This window comes from Oncorhynchus gorbuscha, linkage group LG20, assembly GCF_021184085.1.
Source record: "Oncorhynchus gorbuscha isolate QuinsamMale2020 ecotype Even-year linkage group LG20, OgorEven_v1.0, whole genome shotgun sequence".
Classification (NCBI taxonomy): Eukaryota; Metazoa; Chordata; class Actinopteri; order Salmoniformes; family Salmonidae; genus Oncorhynchus; species Oncorhynchus gorbuscha.
The window spans coordinates 8,340,051-8,357,550 of NC_060192.1; the positions used below are offsets into that span (position 1 = coordinate 8,340,051).

At 44.6% G+C, this 17,500-nt stretch overlaps 1 protein-coding gene across 3 annotated transcripts in view; it reads right to left on the reverse strand.

Moving 5' to 3' along the window:
• Positions 1 to 13,822: 13,822 nt before the first annotated feature.
• Positions 13,823 to 17,500, reverse strand: part of fibcd1b (fibrinogen C domain containing 1b) — a 267,476-nt gene continuing 263,798 nt past the window's right edge. For all 3 annotated transcript variants that reach the window (XM_046317760.1, XM_046317761.1, XM_046317759.1), the window contains one exon: positions 13,823 to 15,254. In XM_046317760.1, the coding sequence (XP_046173716.1) occupies positions 14,992 to 15,254 (263 nt within the window). In that variant the 3' untranslated portion in view covers positions 13,823 to 14,991. The remainder of the gene's footprint in view (positions 15,255 to 17,500) is intronic.

The following is a 17,500-nucleotide window of genomic DNA, read 5'->3' on the forward strand; positions in this document are numbered from 1 at the left end:
TCTACATGAGAAAACCTTGGCTCGTAAATTATATTAAATTGGTAGTGAGATGGATGTGAGAAGGCTTGAGATACAGCCTTTGTACTGGAACGGAGATGGCACGGGTTGGTGTTGAAACTAATGACGTCATTTTCAGTTTATAACCTGTGGTAAACTGTATCGTATTCAGTATCCTCGTGAATAAACTCTGCTGTTTGACTTTAAGACTGGGCTCTGTTCATTATTATAGAATAAGGGTCTTACAAATCCTTATGAATTGACAGAGTGTTTAATTTTAATTGGGTATTAAAACATAGAGCAATTTAATTCCTTTAACATAGACCGACGACGACGACGGCCAAGGGCCGCCCGAACAGGGAGAGGAGCCAACTTCAGTGGAAGTTGTGACAGTTACAGTGCAGATGAGAAAAGAGTGTTGCGCCCCCTGAAGCCAATGTCTCCACACCTTCAGAGCTTTTTTTTCCACAGCCAGCAACTCTCGGTCCCTCGCATCATAATTCCGCTCCACCGGACTGAGCTTCCTCGAAAAGAAAGCGCAGGGGCGAAACTTCAGGGTTGTGCCCGAGCGCTGTGATAGCACAGCTCCAACACCAGCCTCGGACGCGTCCACCTCACTATGAATGCCAAAGAGGGGTCCGAATGCGCCAATACGGGAGCATCGGTAAACAACGCCTTCAGATGACAAAAAGCTCTGTCCGCCTCCGCCGACCACCGCAAACACACCCCCCCCCCTTCAGCAGTGAGGAAATGGGATCAGCCACCTGCCCAAAGGCAATTACTACCACCGGTAGTAATAGGCAAACCCCAAAAACCGCTGCACCTTCTTTACCGTTGTCGGGGCCGGGCCAATTACGCACGGCCGCAATGCAGTCACACTCCATCACCACCCCAGATGGGGAAATGTGATATCCAGGAAAGAGACGGCTTGTTTGGAGAACACACATTTCTCAGCCTTGAAGTACAGGTCATGCTCCAACAGAGACACATGCGTTGTTCGTGTGGCGGAATAGATCAGAATGTCATCGATGTAAACCACCACACCCTGCCCGTGCAGATCCCTGAGAATCTCGTCTACAAAGGATTGGGAAACGTCTGGAGCATTTTTCAACCCATACGGCATGACGAGGTACTCGTAATGGCCAGATGTGATACTAAACGCGGTCTTCCACTCTTCTCCCTCCCGGATACGCACCAAGCTCCTAAGATCCAGTTTTGTGAAGAAGCGTGCTCCGTGAAATGACTCCACAGCCGTGGCGATGAGAGGTAGCGGGTAACTGAACCCCACTATGATGGAATTTAGACCTCTATAGTCAATACACGGACGCAGACCTCCCTCCTTCTTCTTCACAAAAAAAATCTTGAGGAGGCGGGTGATGTTGAGGGCCGACTGTACCCCTGTCCCAGACATTCGGTGACATATGTCTCCATAGCCACCGTCTCCTCCTGTGACAGGGGATACACGTGACTCCTGGGAAGTGCGGCATTCACCTAGAGATTTATCGCGCAATCCCCTCGTCGAAGAGGTGGTAACTGGGTCGCCCTCTTTTTACAGAAAGCGATAGCCAAATCTGAATATTCAGGGGGAATGCGCAAGGTGGAGACTTGGTCCGGACTCTCCACCGTCGTCGCACCAATGGAAATTCCCACACACCTACCTCAGCTCTCCTCTGACCACCCCTTAAGAGCACACAGTTTCCACAACATTTTAGGATTGAGATAAGCCAACCAGGGAATCCCCAGCACCACTGGAAATGCAGGAGAATCAATGAGGAAGAGACTAATCCGCTCCTCATGACTCCCCTGCGTCACCATGTACAGTGGAACCGTGGCCTCCCTGACCAGCCCTGACCCTAACGGTCGACTATCTAGGGCATGCACAGGGAAGGGTTGGTCCACCTGAACCAAGAGAATCCCTAACTTAAGCGCGAACCCGCGGTCCCTAAAACTCCCCGCTGCGCCTGAATCTACTAGCGCCTTATGTTGGGAATGAGGGGAAAACTCAGGAAATGAAATCAACACCTACATATGACCAACAGGGAGTGCTGGGTGAGCCTGGTGCTGACTCACCTGAGGTGTCCGAGCGGTTCTCTGCCTGCCCTCTCAACTCGCAGACGAGCTCTTCCAGCACCGGTCAGCAGTGTGCCCTCTCCGACCACAACTGGTGCAGGAGGAGGCTTCTCCTCCGGTCGCCTTAGCTGCAGCACCCCCTAACTCCATGGGTGTCGGAGCGGGAGTGCTGGGAGGTGGAACGAACAGAACCCGATCTGGACGCCCGCGAGCAGCCAGCAAGTTGTTCTGCCTGATGGACATTGATCAGTTGGTGTCTCGACAAGCGAGCTCCCTGCGGACGTCCTCTCGCAGGCTACACCTACAGTGGTCCATCAGGACCCTGTCATTCCACCCCGCGTCGGCGGCCAGGGTCCGGAACTCCAGCGCGAAATCCTGTGCGCGCCTCGTCTCCTGCCTCAGATGAAACAGCTGTTCAAAACAGGTGGGTGATCGAACACAGCCCGGAAGCGAGTGATGGTCCCTCGCCGAGTCTGGACCCTCCCAGACCGCGTTGGCCCACTCCAGGGCTTTTCCCGAAAGGCAAGAGACGAGGACGTTGACACTCTCCGGAGGGAGTCGGGTGAACGGTCGCCAGGTAAGGCTTCAGCTGGAGCAGGAACCCCTTGCACCCGTCCCATCGTACTCTCTCGGGAGCGCGAGCCGAATCCCGCTGGGGCCGGAAGCCGCCGGAGAAGGTGGTGGTGCATCACTTGATCCAGCGCCATCACTTGATCCATGGCCGACCCCAGACTGTGTAGCACGGCTGTATGCTGGAGGACACGCTCCTCCATGGACGGGGAGGGCGCGTCCACTCCTGCTGACTCCATGATTGCGGTGCGGGATTCTGTCAGGTTCTCCCTAGGAGAGGTGGGTGTGGAGTCAGGCGCAGGAGAGTACAAATTGCAAGAAGGGCGTTTATTTTATTTAATCCATCAAGAACAGACACAGGGGACCATAATAGCAGCCATTAAACAACAGGAATGCAGTCCAGAAAAAACACCTGTACAACAGAACAAACCAAACGCTACCCAAACAAATGACAGGTACACAAGCAATCCCGCACAAAGTATAGAGGGTAGGGCGAGATGAAATACCCCACTGATGAACCTAAACTAGAAACAGGTGAACAACAAGACAGACAAAACCAAACGAAAAAAGGAAAGGGATCGGTGGCAGCTAGTAGACTGGCGACGACGACCGCCGAGCGCCGCTCGAACAGGGAGAGGAGCCACCTTCGGTGGAAGTCGTGACAGTTACGTGTGCTTTATGACAGATTGTTAAAATTACGTGGACAAAAAGTGTTTATTTTGACCATGTTTAACTTCTTCAAAGATGCCAAATTGGTGGAACTACCGATGAACTGGAACAGCCATGTCAGTAACAGGTGCAATAAGAACAACTACTAAAATGTAATTAGTTTGAACAATTATGTTATGTATGTAATTATACACTTACATTTAGTTAATTTAGCATACACTCTTATCACACCATAGTGCAGGGGAGTACTGCAGGTACTGCAGGATTTTGTTCCAACTAATTGATCAGTTCAGTGACTACCTAAATTCAACATAGGCAGTCTTACAGGTGCCTGCAGCACTCCAGGACCAAGGTTGCCTTCCCCAGCCATAGTCCTATCAGACTTCTGATACCAATGCAGGGTGAACCATACTTTATAAAATGGTATAGAAAAGTGTTTTGTATTTTTTAAATGAAAATGTCAGTATTTTTTTTATACAAAATACATTGGAGATTAATTCAGCCCAGTGTAATTCAAATTACAAAAAACTCTGAAGTAATAAAAGTAGATATTTCACATATAACATCTCTGTACACACTCATGCATGTACAAACACATTGCACAAGACACAAACAGATAATACAAACATGAAGAACTTTTCCACTCATAAAATGTGAATGTTTATTAAATGTTGACAATAACATTAAAACACAGTATCAAGATTCCACAAAACAATCTATATTTACGAGAGAGAAAAATGAAAGCAGAGTTGGTTCTGTGATGGGGACTAGGGAGCTTGGGACTGAGGGAGGTTGGGTTTGGGGAATGGAGAGATGGAGGAGGTGGGATAAATGGAGGGGTTAGGGGAATGGAGAGCAAGTGAGATGGAGGGGGAATGGAAACAAGGAGGAGTGAGATGGGTGAGGGAATGGGGGGATTGATCAGTACTCTGCTGATGCTGATGATAATGAGTGGGAGGAGGGGATAACTCTGAATGATCCCAACTTCTATTTATAATGCTGGAGTCAAGATAGTGCTTGAGTTTAAAGGAGAACTGCCTTCTCGAACCAACTTCTCTGGTTGTAAATGGCCTATGTGGCACCGATATGAAACAAAAACATTAACTACAGTGTCAAAATTGACAACAAAGTGTAAATAGGATAATGTTGGTAATTAAGTCAGTCTTGTCCAAAAACGAGATTTGGAAGTGAGTGCATCACGACATGTATGGATGGGATGGTTATGGATTACATGCCCACTTTTGCCAATGATGATGTCTAGATGGCAAGGAATGGATTAAATGCAACAAATGTACATGATAGCTGTGACTGGTATGTGGTGAGTAGCTAACTAGCTAGCTATGATACTGTTATACTGTGATTTAACTAGCTAAATACATAGCCTATCCTGATTGTGTAACGTTATGTAATGTCATAGAGGAAGATTTGCATAGTTAACATTGCACCTGATGACAAGGTTTGAGAGGATGTAAATTTAGCCAGCTTGCTATCGATTACGTTTCAACTCAAACTGGCTAGCTAAGAACCTCCCTATGCTAGCTAACATTAGCTAGCTAGGCAATTAATATAAACTCGGACAAAGACATAGATAACTAACCCAGATTTGCAAGTTAGGTAGCTTGATACTTTTATGAGAACATGCATGTTGTTTGGGTCAATCCTTGCTTTCGATAACTCAGTCCATTCCAGCTACAGTATTAATTTACAACATTAACAATGTCTACACTGTATTTCTGATCAATTTGATATTATTTTAATGGACAAAAACATGTGCTTTTCTTTTAAAAACAAGGACATTTCTAAGTGACCCCAAACTTTTGAATGGTAGTGTACATTTTAAAAACAAATTTTCTAGTGCTAAATCAACACAGACAGTGTTACATTTAACACTGGGCCAGTGTCTCTACGGGTCCACACTATTAAGTGTTACATTAACACTGTGCTTAGAACTTAGGCTGTTACACTTTGTGTTATGCAATAACACCTGATTTAGTATTCTTTACACTAGGATTGTATGTAGTTTACACCAATGGTCTTATGGAATAACACCCTTAAATTGTATTTTTAACACTAGGAAGTGTGTATACAATAGTTTCCACCAAATGGTCTCAAGCAATAACAACTCAGTGTTTTTAACCATTACAACAAGAGGTCCATATAACTTGACAAAGTCCCTCAATGTTGGGTTAAAAACATAACAATGAAATGCAAAACTATTTATAACTGCTACAAATGTATGTCAGCAAGCATTCAGCATTGTAATGTTGCACAGCTGGTTGCGTATGGTGCTTTCAAGACAACTGGGAACTCTGAAAAAAAGAAGGTAAAATCACGAGGTCAGTGATCTTCAGGTTGGAAAGTCAGAGCTCTAGAAACATGGCCACGTTTCCGACTTGGAATTCCGACGAGTTCCCACTTGTCTTGAACGCACTGAAGTCGGAAGTAGAAGAATTTCGAATTCCGAGTTACCAGTTGTGTTCAACACGACAATAGTAAAGGCTCAGCTTCACTATCCTGAATCAATTCTGTAATTACTTCCAAATGAGAGAAAAGTTATTTTCCGTGCTTTATGTTATGTTAAGTGATGATATTTAATTTCATTCACAGGTTACTTACACAACCTGGTGGATTTGTTGTTCAACAGTGACGTGTGAACCCCCCCTACCATATCAGAAGCAGAAGGCTTAGGTGGCCGTAGGTGGCCAGGCAACAATCCCACATTTGATCTGGTCATAGGCAAGAATACTATCACTTGTCTGTCATGGAATTCCCCTTACAACCATTGATAATGTATCCAGTGCTGTGTGTATCAACTCTACCTTGTTTTTCAACAGATGGAGTCCCATGACTAAAATACAGATGTCTGAACTGGGAGAGACCTTGCACTCAGCATTAAAGTTATACAAGACACATCGATGATTTCTCTCGTCATATTTTGTTGTTATTGAATTGAATGGTGGGGGAATATCTCAGAGAATTGTCTTGCATTGCCTTTGGAAAGTATTCAGATTGCTTGACTTTTTCCACTTTTTGTTATGTTACAACCTTATTCTAAAACGGATAGAATAATTAGTTGTCCCTAGTCAATCTACACACAATACCCCATAATGACAAAGCAAAAACTGTTTTTTGGAAATGCTTGAAAATGTATAAAAAATGAAATATGGAAATATCACATTTGCATAAGTATTCAGACCTTTACTCAGTACTTTGTTGAAGCACGTTTGGCAGTGATTACAACATTGAGTCTTCTTGGGACGCTACAAGCTTGGCATATCAGTATTTGGGGGGTTTCTCCCATTCTTCTCTGCAGATCCTCACAAGCTCTGTCAGGTTGGATGGGGAGTATTGCTGCACAGCTATTTTCAGGTCTCTCCAGAAATTGAAGTCCAGGTTCTTGCTGAGCTACTCAAGAACATTCAGAGACTTGTCCTGAAGCCACTCCTGTATTGTCTTGGCTGTGTGCTTAGGGTCGTTATCCTTTTGGAAGGTGAACCTTCACCCCAGTTTGAGGTCCTGAGCACTCTGAACAGGTTTTCATCAAGGATCTCTCTGTAATGTGCTCCATTCATCTTTGCCTCAATCCTGAATAGTCTCTCAGTCCCTGACACTGAAAAACATCCCCACAGCATGATACTGCCACCACCATGCTTCATCGTAGGGATGGTGCCAGGTTTCCTCCAAACGTGGAGCTTGGCATTGAGGCCAAAGAGTTCAATGTTGGTTTCATCAGACCAGAGAATCTTGTTTCTCATGGTCTGAGAGTCTTTAGGTGCCCTTTGGCAAACTCCAAGCGGACTGTCATGTGCCTTTTACTGAGGAGTGGCTTCTGTCTGGCCACTCCACCATAAAGGGCTGATTGGTAGAGTGCTGCAGAAATGGTTGTCCTTCTGGAAGGTTCTCCCAGGTTCTCCCATCTCCACAGAGGAACTTTAGAGCTCTGTCAGAGCGACCATTGGGTTCTTGTTCACCTCCCGGACCAAGGCCCTTCTCCCCCGATTGCTCAGTTTGGCTGGGTGGCCAGCTCAATTTAAGAATGATGGAGGCCACTGTGTTCTTGGGTACCTTCAATGCTGCAGAATTGTTTTGGTACCCTTCCCCAGATCTGTGCCTCGCCACAATCCTGTCTTGTAGCTCTACGGACAACTCCTTCTACCTCATGGCTTGGTTTTTGCTCTGACATGCATTGTCAACTGTGTGACCTTATATAGACAGGTGCGTTTCTTTCCATCATGTCCATTCAATTTAATTTTCCAAAGTTAGACTCCAATCAAGTTGTAGAAACATCTCAAATATGATTATTGGAAGCAGGATGCACCTGAGCTCAATTTCAAGTCTCAAAGCAAAGGGTCTGAATACTTTTTTTTTTTTTTTATACATTTGCAAAAAGTTTCAAAAACGTCTAAAATCTATTTTAGAATATGGCTGTAATGTGAAAAAATGTGGAAACAGTCAAGTGGTCTGAAGGCACTGTATATGGGACACCATACGAAAGGATGATGACTAACATGTACTATCAGATAAAATGGGGATAGGTACAGTATCTGTGTAGGCTGTAAATAACAATAGAAGATGAAAAACAAGTGTAATACTTGCACATTGTTATAATAGCAGAACACTACTTCTACAGTGTTGGGTTGATGTTTGAAATATACTTAGTCATGTTACCATACTTGAACTCATTGCTTACTTTACATTAATAATTCATATATATGTTGGGGTCCATGGAGGGTGGATAGAACCTAGGTGTATGGAATGTTACTGAGTGAGACAAGGGGGATTGCATGAAGTTTACATTCTGTCAAACAAATTTCATGGCTCCTATGGAGGGAGGCAAAGTACAACAGTCTGGTTTCAGTCACTAATAAGGTAGGACAATCATAGATTAGGGAGGAGTAATAAATTCTGCCAGTGGTCAGGTCAGATTAACTCCTATCCCACACACATACAGTAAAGTATTGGCTGTCTCGATGTGCAAGAAGTTGATTCGGCCTAGTAGGAGGGTATAAATATATGTGCTTGTGTAATCATGTCTTTGTCTTTGCAGCTGTGTGACCCAGTGGGTGAATACACATGGTTTGAGCTTTTCCTAGTCATCTGTGATTTTCTTTTTGAACTTTGTTTGTTCAGAACCTTAAACAGCAGTATTATGTGAAGGATTGTATATTCTGCATGGAACTGTTACGCTTGAAAGGTAACAAAACACTTTGTTTGGAATATCTATGTAAGTTCAGCAATTTTATATTACTCTGTAGGCTACCTACAGAGTGGTATGAGTGGTGTGAGACAAGTGGCATCTTCCTGCGTTTCACATCTGCCTGTGTTTATTGAACTCTGCCTGCTGCACCCATGCACCTGCCCATAACCTGTAATACATGATATAGATGGAAGGGACAACATTACACACTGGAGACTTGAAGACAGGATCTCACCCAGAGAGCTGTAAATGTCAGGGTGTGGTTAGACAACCAAGTCCTTAGATTAGACCATTTAAATATAATAGAATGACATTCTATTTCTGGCGCAGCTGAAGTTGTACCACATATTTGTATGCTCCTTGTTCTATCTGCGGTTGTCCTCGACGCACAACTTATTTTCTTTTGCTGGGTAAAGTGTAGGCATACTGTCTTTATAAGCATATCGATATGATAGCCTATTTGCAGTAGAACACGTTTTGTTGTCTTTGTAACACAAGCGCGGGCGTCAATTTTATTGTAGATAAATGTATCTACACTCAAGCTGGCCATGTTTGTGCAATGTCCACATGTAGCCTACACCTGTAGGGATATTAGTTCTGGGATTTGTGCCCTAGGAAAGATCTAAACACTGGAGTAAACAGAGACGGGATGAGACCAAACAAGCATCTTCTCGAATATTGTGTTGACAACTTAGTTGACTGAAGACAAGGGCATTCAACTCGCAGTTGTTGATATCGTGTCCATGGGAACACGTGACGAGACAAAACTTCCAGTTGCAAGCCACTTTCGTAGCAAGGTGTTGTGGAACGAGTGTGTCATGAAACACATTCCAGACACCGGTACTTCTTGCTATCTTGGCATAACTGTGAAGTGACAGAGGAACATCAGCTAGCTAGACAGGCTAGCCAGCTGTAGCTGTAGCTATCCCAAAGCTATCTAGCTATCTAGCTGCTGTCAGATTGGTTAAACACAAGGTCAGTGCATGCTATAACCTACACATACAACTGAATTAGTAGATCATCTTGAGATGGTGAGTCACTTCTCTCCATAGCAAAGCTCTCTTAGCTTACCTCACTATCACTAAGTTACTCACTACTGACCTTGTTTGTTGAAATCGCTAAGACTTTACCTGTATAACTTTATCAGAAGCATGTGATCAATGACGTCCGAAGCTTCGATTCATCGAACAACCACCTGATGGTTTGGTGCTGTTTTCGATAGAAGACAAAAAGGTTACTCTCTACACTCGCTACAGTGTGTGGGACATCAGCTACTGTATAATAATGTGGCTGCTGTAAATTATTTTGACCAACAGGTGTCACTAGTGTACACTATGGTGATCAAAACCTTGAGTAATGACAGAATTGCCTGGAAAGCATCAATGCTTCAGTGATCTTCGTCCACCTCCTTACTAAAAGACACTCCCAAGAAACACCCACATTAAACCACACCCCAAAGACAACTCTTGTTTGTGCTTCAGTAATGCATTTCTTAATGAGCACCGGAAGAAACACATACGGAATCAGTGAATGCAGTTCACCTTTAAGCAGAGAGGAGGGAGGTGGATGGTGCTTGTAACAGCAGACAGGAAATTCGAGAAGTGGAGGTGGGATGGAGGGGGTTTGGAAAAAAAGACTGTAGGGTTTACAATACATTGATAGAACATATTATGTGCAATATTTGATGCTCAAGTGAAGATTGTACATGGGAGAGTAGAGTTGAGGGTTAAAATGAGCAGTGCAGTTCAACACATGACCTGAAGGGGGTGAGCCACTCTATGGAATTGGTTATCACATTAATTAATTGTTAATTTATTAATATCACTCTGTTATCAACACAAATAGTAGGGAGGCAAGTTATACATAAGCATCACATTAACTTTGATGAATTCCTCCCCCTTCCTCTCTCTCTCTCTCTCTCTCTCACACACTGAAGTGCACACGCTCACACATACAGAGTCTGCGTATAGATAGGCAGACCAATTCTGATATTTTTTCACGAATTGGTCCTTTGGCCAATTGGATCAGCTCTGAAAAGAAGCTGATGTGAAAAGATCTCATGTGATTGGTCTGCCTGAAAAGACCATTTAGTGGAAAGAAATATGCAAATTTAGCTGCCCTTCTAAATGCAATCAGACACACAGAAAGAGGAATCCATGTAATCTAAGTCAGCCAGTCACGTCACGATATCAGTCTGACTCATTCCAGTACCTCATTAAACTTCAGCTTTACAAGTTTCACCATTTCAATTCGGCACCGACCACATTTGAAATCATAATGTACGTCTAAATCACTATTAATTCTAACCCGACACAAATTTTCAACATCGAAAGCTCCCATGTAATTCTGTTTCCATGGTAACATGATTAGTGTTGATAACGCGTGGTTGCCGTGCACACAGCCAGTTCTTTGATGTTTAGCTGCAGCGCTGGGTAGCGGTAGAAGAGGCAGACTGTAGATGTGGCCAGAGTCCTGGCACAGTGTTACCACCACAGGACTCCCGGAGAGCTGAGCTGACATCACAGTGAGCAGTACTCACTCTGACTGAGTCGGAGCAGGTTTTTGTGGATGGTTGGCTGCGTAGAGCCGAGGCTCTGCCCATACTGCAGTCAATAGACTTCCCTGTAGTGGAAGAAGGATCCAAGCACCAGCCCATCCAAAACACACAGCCCAGTGTCTGAGGAGCAATGCTCACTGTAATGCCTGTTTGTCCATTGGTAGCCAGGGCAGATCAAACATGTCCTCCAGAGCTGGCGCATCCCATAGAACCAGTATGTCTGGTAGAGCCAACATGTCCGAATAGATCAGATCAGGTGTCTCACAACACTATGTCGAACAGAGAAAGCAGAGCCACCAGATGAGCCATTGTTATCACTTCGGTAAAGATCAATTTGTGCTGTCGATCAAGGCGGATGTTTCCTCGTGTGCTTTACTATGCCCCTCCTCTTCTCACTTGCTCCTCCCCATAAAGTATAGCTGGCCACACTTCCCCTGGTGCCCAGTCCGGTAAATGAGGAGAAGTACCGGCTCGAGATGAGTTTTTTCATTTTCTTCTTTTGACTTGTGTAAAGGCGTGTAAAGTCTGTGTGCTTGAGTTATCGTTTGTCTTTTGGCATAGGATGGAAACAGTAGGACATGCTCTAAAAGTCATACACACTGTACAATAAATCTACACATATCGTTAAAGCTTTCAGTACATCTAAGAAAATCCATAACAAAACCCCAAAAATGAAGTGAAAAAAAAACAGTTGATACACCAAATTTAAAAAATATTCAGAATTGCACAATTTCATCCCCACAAATTAGCAAAACTTCTTTTACTGTGTTTTTCTTTTTCTTCTTTATAATACTGTACAGACAAACATATTTTTTGTTGTCGTCATTCACGAAACACGTTTTTGAGCTATTAAGAAAGAAAATCCAGGTTGAGGGATCGGTCGATAGCAGCAAACTGTATTTTACATCAACAGTTTCTCTGCTAGAGCCAGAAGAAAAGAGCCTGCGTCACCCTAGCAGAAAACCTAGGCATTCAGCTAGACATGGGTGGATTACAGAAGAGAAAACATTACAGGAGATGGGGAGAAGGGGAGAGATGGGAGACGGAGAAACCGAGAGGGGACGGGGGTGGGGGGTGGACGGGGGGTGGTGGTGGACATTTTCTTACATATGGAATATGGATGAAATAGAACATAAAGGAGGAGAGAGAGACATAATGTGTGTATGTAGCTGCCTGTGCATGTGTACATCAATGGGTTCGATAGGTTCTACCGGTTACAGCTGATTGCGAAAACACAGGCGTAGAGTTAAAATGCTCAGGAGAGTAGGGGACTATTTAATGTTGCGACTGTGGGGGTAAAGGCTAAAACATGCTTTACTTTCCTAAAGGAAGAGATGAAAAACAGATTTTACTCTCTTGTCATGTCACTCCTGTCTCTGAAAGGTGGCTTTCTCTTTCTTTCTTTTTCTTTCTTTCTTTCTTTCTTTCTTTCTTTCTTTCTTTCTTTCTTTCTTTCTTTCTTTCTTTCTTTCTTTCATTCTTTCTTTCTTTCTTTCATTCTTTCTTTCTTTCTTTCTACTTTTGGCCCCAAGGGTCCCCTTGCAACTTCACCACACTCTCTTCCTTCTCTTTTCCATACTGCTGCCTGCTACATTCACTTACTACCAATGGGAACATTATAACCCTTATCACATTTACATAGGCTCTCTATCTGTCTGACTGGGAGCTCAAATAGTCTTACCCTTACCCTAACCTTAACCCAAAAAACTTAACCTTTAACTCCTAACCCTAAAACTAACCCTAGCTCCTAACCCATCACGTAATTCTAACCCTAACACTAATTCCAACCTTAACCCTAAACACTGTAGAAATAGCATTTGACCTTGTGGGGACTAACAAAATGTCCCCAGTTGGTCGAATATGTTCCGTTTACTATTCTTGTGGGGACTTCTGGTCCCCACAAGAATAGTTAAACACGTCCACACACACACTGAGGAGTTAACGTCTGGGGCTCTGTCGTAGCAGTGACTTGGCTGGTGATCAGCTGGCAGGCTGATCAGACAAAGTGCCCAATATGCTCCCTAATGGCCTCAGTCAGATTAATGATATCTGCTCCCTCTCATTTACCCTTCTCCCTCCCCCTCCATTTGATCTCCATCCTCCCCCCATCTCTCTGTCGATCTCTCCCTCCCCCTCCATTTGATCTCCATCCACCCCCCAATCTCTCTGTCGATCGCTCCCTCCCCCTCCATTTGATCTGCATCCCCCCCATCTCTCTGTCGATCGCTCCCTCCCCCTCCATCCACCCCCCAATCTCTGTCGATCGCTCCCTCCCCCTCCATTTGATCTGCATCCTCCCCCCATCTCTCTGTCGATCGCTCCCTCCCCCTCCATTTGATCTGCATCCTCCCCCCATCTCTCTGTCGATCGCTCCCTCCCCCTCCATTTGATCTCCAACCTCCCCCCATCTCTCTGTCGATCGCTCCCTCCCCCTCCATTTGATCTGCATCCTCCCCCCATCTCTCTGTCGATCGCTCCCTCCCCCTCCATTTGATCTGCATCCTCCCCCCATCTCTCTGTCGATCGCTCCCTCCCCCTCCATTTGATCTCCATCCCCCCCATCTCTCTGTTGATCGCTCCCTCCCCCTCCATTTGATCTCCATCCTCCCCCATCTCTCTGTCGATCGCTCCCTCCCCCTCCATTTGATCTCCATCCACCCGCCCCCATCTCTCTGTCGATCGCTCCCTCTCCCCTCCATTTGATCTCCATCCATCCCCCCCATCTCTCTGTCGATCGCTCCCTCACCCCTCTATTTGATCTCCTCATTTTTCTCACTCTGTCTATCTTATTCCCCTTTTCATTTAGTAATTCCCTTCTCACCCCTCTGTTTGATATGTCTAGCTCTGTCTCCTTCTATTTCAACCGGTCCCTCTACACCATTCCCATTCCATTGTCTTGTTATCCCACAGAGTATATGTTTAATAAAGGGATGCTTAAGCAGTGGGTGGTGAGGTACTGTGGGTTGTGCCATTTTAGCATGTCTCCTGACTGGAAGGCCAATACAGCCAAATCCCTTTGGGTGACAGACTGAGTTTTGCTGTGTCATGGTAATACTGTAGCTTCAGGGTACAGAGTTTTTTTTTTGTGTGTGTGTGTTCTCTAACTGTAATGTCACATCTCCTGTTCTGACTCAGCCACATCTCCTGTTCTGACTCAGCCACTTGTTCAAAGGTCACACAGTAACACCACACTTCGCTGACTGTAAACAACGCAGTAAAGGACTGTGGGAATAGAACTACTGGCTACAGGGTGCAACTGTCACAGGAGAGAGGTCAAGGTCAAGGATCAGATAGAAAAGACAGACCATTGATCGGTGACTAGATGTAAATAACGCGAGAACGAGAGACGTAAGTAAGACAGTTGAGGCTGCTGAGGGGGTGAACGGCTCATAGTAGTGGCTGGAACGGCGCAAACTAAATGGCATCAAACAAATGGTCTTTGAGACCGTTCCACTGACTCTGCTTCAGTCGTTACCACAAGCCCGTTCTCCCCAGTTAAGGTGCCACCAAACTCCTGTGAAGTAAGAGTGAGTCAGATTCATTTCGTGTCGCGGTGTGGTCGTTGTCAGGAGGGAAACACTCAAAAACATTGGCAACACATCTCCTAATGATAGTGATAAAGGATAAGGATGATGGGAGTGGGGGGCACGAAAAACCTCAGCACAACAGTAGTACGCAACGAGCGGAGAGGGATTAGCAGAGGGCACAGCAAGCGGGGCGAGGCAGGGGGAAGGGATGAGGGTTCCACAGAGAAACGTAGACAATAGCAGTATACCAATCAAAGATGTCCTTTTAGTCCGTCAGCAAACAATAGCTGAACAAGAACTACAGCCTATAGCTGTCTTTTTGAGTGTGGGGTTTTTATATTTTGAGGACCTTCTTCCTTCAAATTCCTTTCCTCTCTTTTTCTTCTTTTATTCCCTCATTTTTCTCATTTGCTCTCGTCGCGCGCGGGTCGTATCTTCATCTCGGAGAACTTGAGGGAGTACTGCCAGCCGGTCCAGGTGGACCACTCGATGCCGTCGGCATAGGAGGTGTGCTGCCCGCGGAGGTACTGTCCGTTCAGGTTAGACGTGTGGCAGTTGCGGTACCACCAGGCACCGTGGTAGAAGGAGGCACAGTTGTTCTCCGAGTGGTCGTTGTCCTTGTCTTTGGTGGTGAACTTCATTCCGTTGTGCTTCAGCAGAGCATCGCCTGTGTGTGTGGGGTGGGGGTGGGGGGGGTTGGATGGGTGGAGAACACATTCATGTTGCATTCATGTACAAACGCATCATATTTACACAAACACACACCCACCCACACAGTCAAATGAAATGGACAAGGGTGAACAGAGGAGAAATAGGGGATAGATTGGAAGACAAGAAAGGAGAAATAGATAATTAAGAGAGGTTGAGCGATAGAAGAGGCTTTAGAGAGAAATACTATTGATTCCAAATCTTCAGTGCTTTGATTTGTCTTTCCTGGCTAAACCAGTGTCTTTCGCCAGAGCCCTCTTACATCAGACAGCACCAGAGAACCACTGCATTCCTAATTCATTTCCAAATGACTAAGGAACAATCCATCATTTCCATAGATGACGTGAGATCAGAGAGAGGCCTCCTCTCCTTTCTAAAGATCAGTCCTCATTACACAAACCACAGGGTTACAACACTTTGTTGTTCATTTATCAAAGGGCTCTATGCTGACCTCCTTATCCTTCTGCTTTTACTATCGCCTCCCTAACGATCCGATCAGCGCTCAACTGTCACATAGTGCGCACGCACACACACACACACACACACACACACACACACACACACACGCACGCACGCACACACGCACGCACACGCACACACACACACACACACACACACACACACACACACACACTTCAGCCTCAGCAGGATCTAAAACTACTCTGCGAGCATTTACAAAAATAGAACTGAAGACAGGTGCATGGGACACTGCTAGCTATAGGCTACGGCTTTGAGCTGAATGTCACTCTTGGGTGGTTGGCTATGGAACGCCATTTGGGTTTTGCGTGTCAAATAAGATACAGTTCAAATAATGCTATTTGACACGTAAAATAAGCTTGTTGACCAATCAATACCCGAATATGACTGCACATTAGATAATAATTGAATACGTTCATATATTTTTGACATAGTTATTACACATTGATTACACCATTACTTGTATTTCATGTCACAGCATTCACCGATACGTATGCTATGATGCTGGCAAAGCATCTGCCGCTGCTTCACTTGAACGCAGACACACTTCCCCAAGCTCTGGGACAGTGCTGGTCATAAAAAAAAGCTAGCTAGCTGATGGATGCAAACAATGTTCTTCCCCAAAAACATAGCCAAACAACATAATATTTCAGTATCTATAGTTAACTAACTAACTAACGATCAAGCTAGGTGTCATAATCTAAAATAACCCACATTTATAAGACTTATTTGATTAATGATGGGCGGACCCACATATGTGAAGCGAGACACAATAAGGGTTAGCCACAGTACTTGAATTTGCGGTTCACCTTCAAAATAAAAGTCTCTAATTGAAAGAGATGCAAATGAGTGCAAATAGTAACATAATAGAATAGATCATGCTAAACGAGGTTGGAATGTTGTTATATAAATTCAACAAAAGACAATTAGTTAAGTGTTCTCTAGCATCTCATCAGGGCAATCCATTATTTGCCCAGGCAGGGTGTGGCCACATCACCACTCCACTCCCTCCAATTCCATTTTCCCACAGTAACTCGCAGCGCCACCAGTTCCGACAGGGCGCATTTCAGCATTTACACAGAGAGCCCCTACGTCGAAAAATAAAAAATAAAAAAACATAAGAACAACCCAATGTGACAACATGATAATGGTTGCCGGATAATACGAAACAATGGGAGAGAAAAGAGGAGTCAGGATAGCAGTACTTAGCGTGTCATTTGCAGCCCACTCACTGTAACCTTGTCTGGCTGAAGGGAAGTGGATGGGACAAGGTGGCTCCACTGAACACGGTTAGAATCCAGCTGCTTCCAGCCGCAATGACCAACCTGTCCACTGAGACCAGAGGGGTATCCTACTATGCAAGCTAGATCTACTCGGGGTTTTCTAAAGCGAATCAGCTTCAGTTACAGTGGGGCAAAAAACTATTTAGTCAGCCACCAATTGTGCAACTACTTCCACTTAAAAAGATGAGAGAGAACTGTAATTTTCATCATAGGTACACTCCAACTATGACAGACAAAATGAGAAAAAAATCCAGAAAATCACATTGTAGGATTTTTCATTTATTTATTTGCAAATTATGGTGGAAAATAAGTATTTGGTCAATAACAAAAGTTTATCTCAATAGGTGAGACATTTCTGAAACATCAATCTATAGGCGAGTCAGAGCCACATTTACATTTGTGTCAGATTCAATATGAAATTAAAGTTATCTTTCAAATTCAGCAG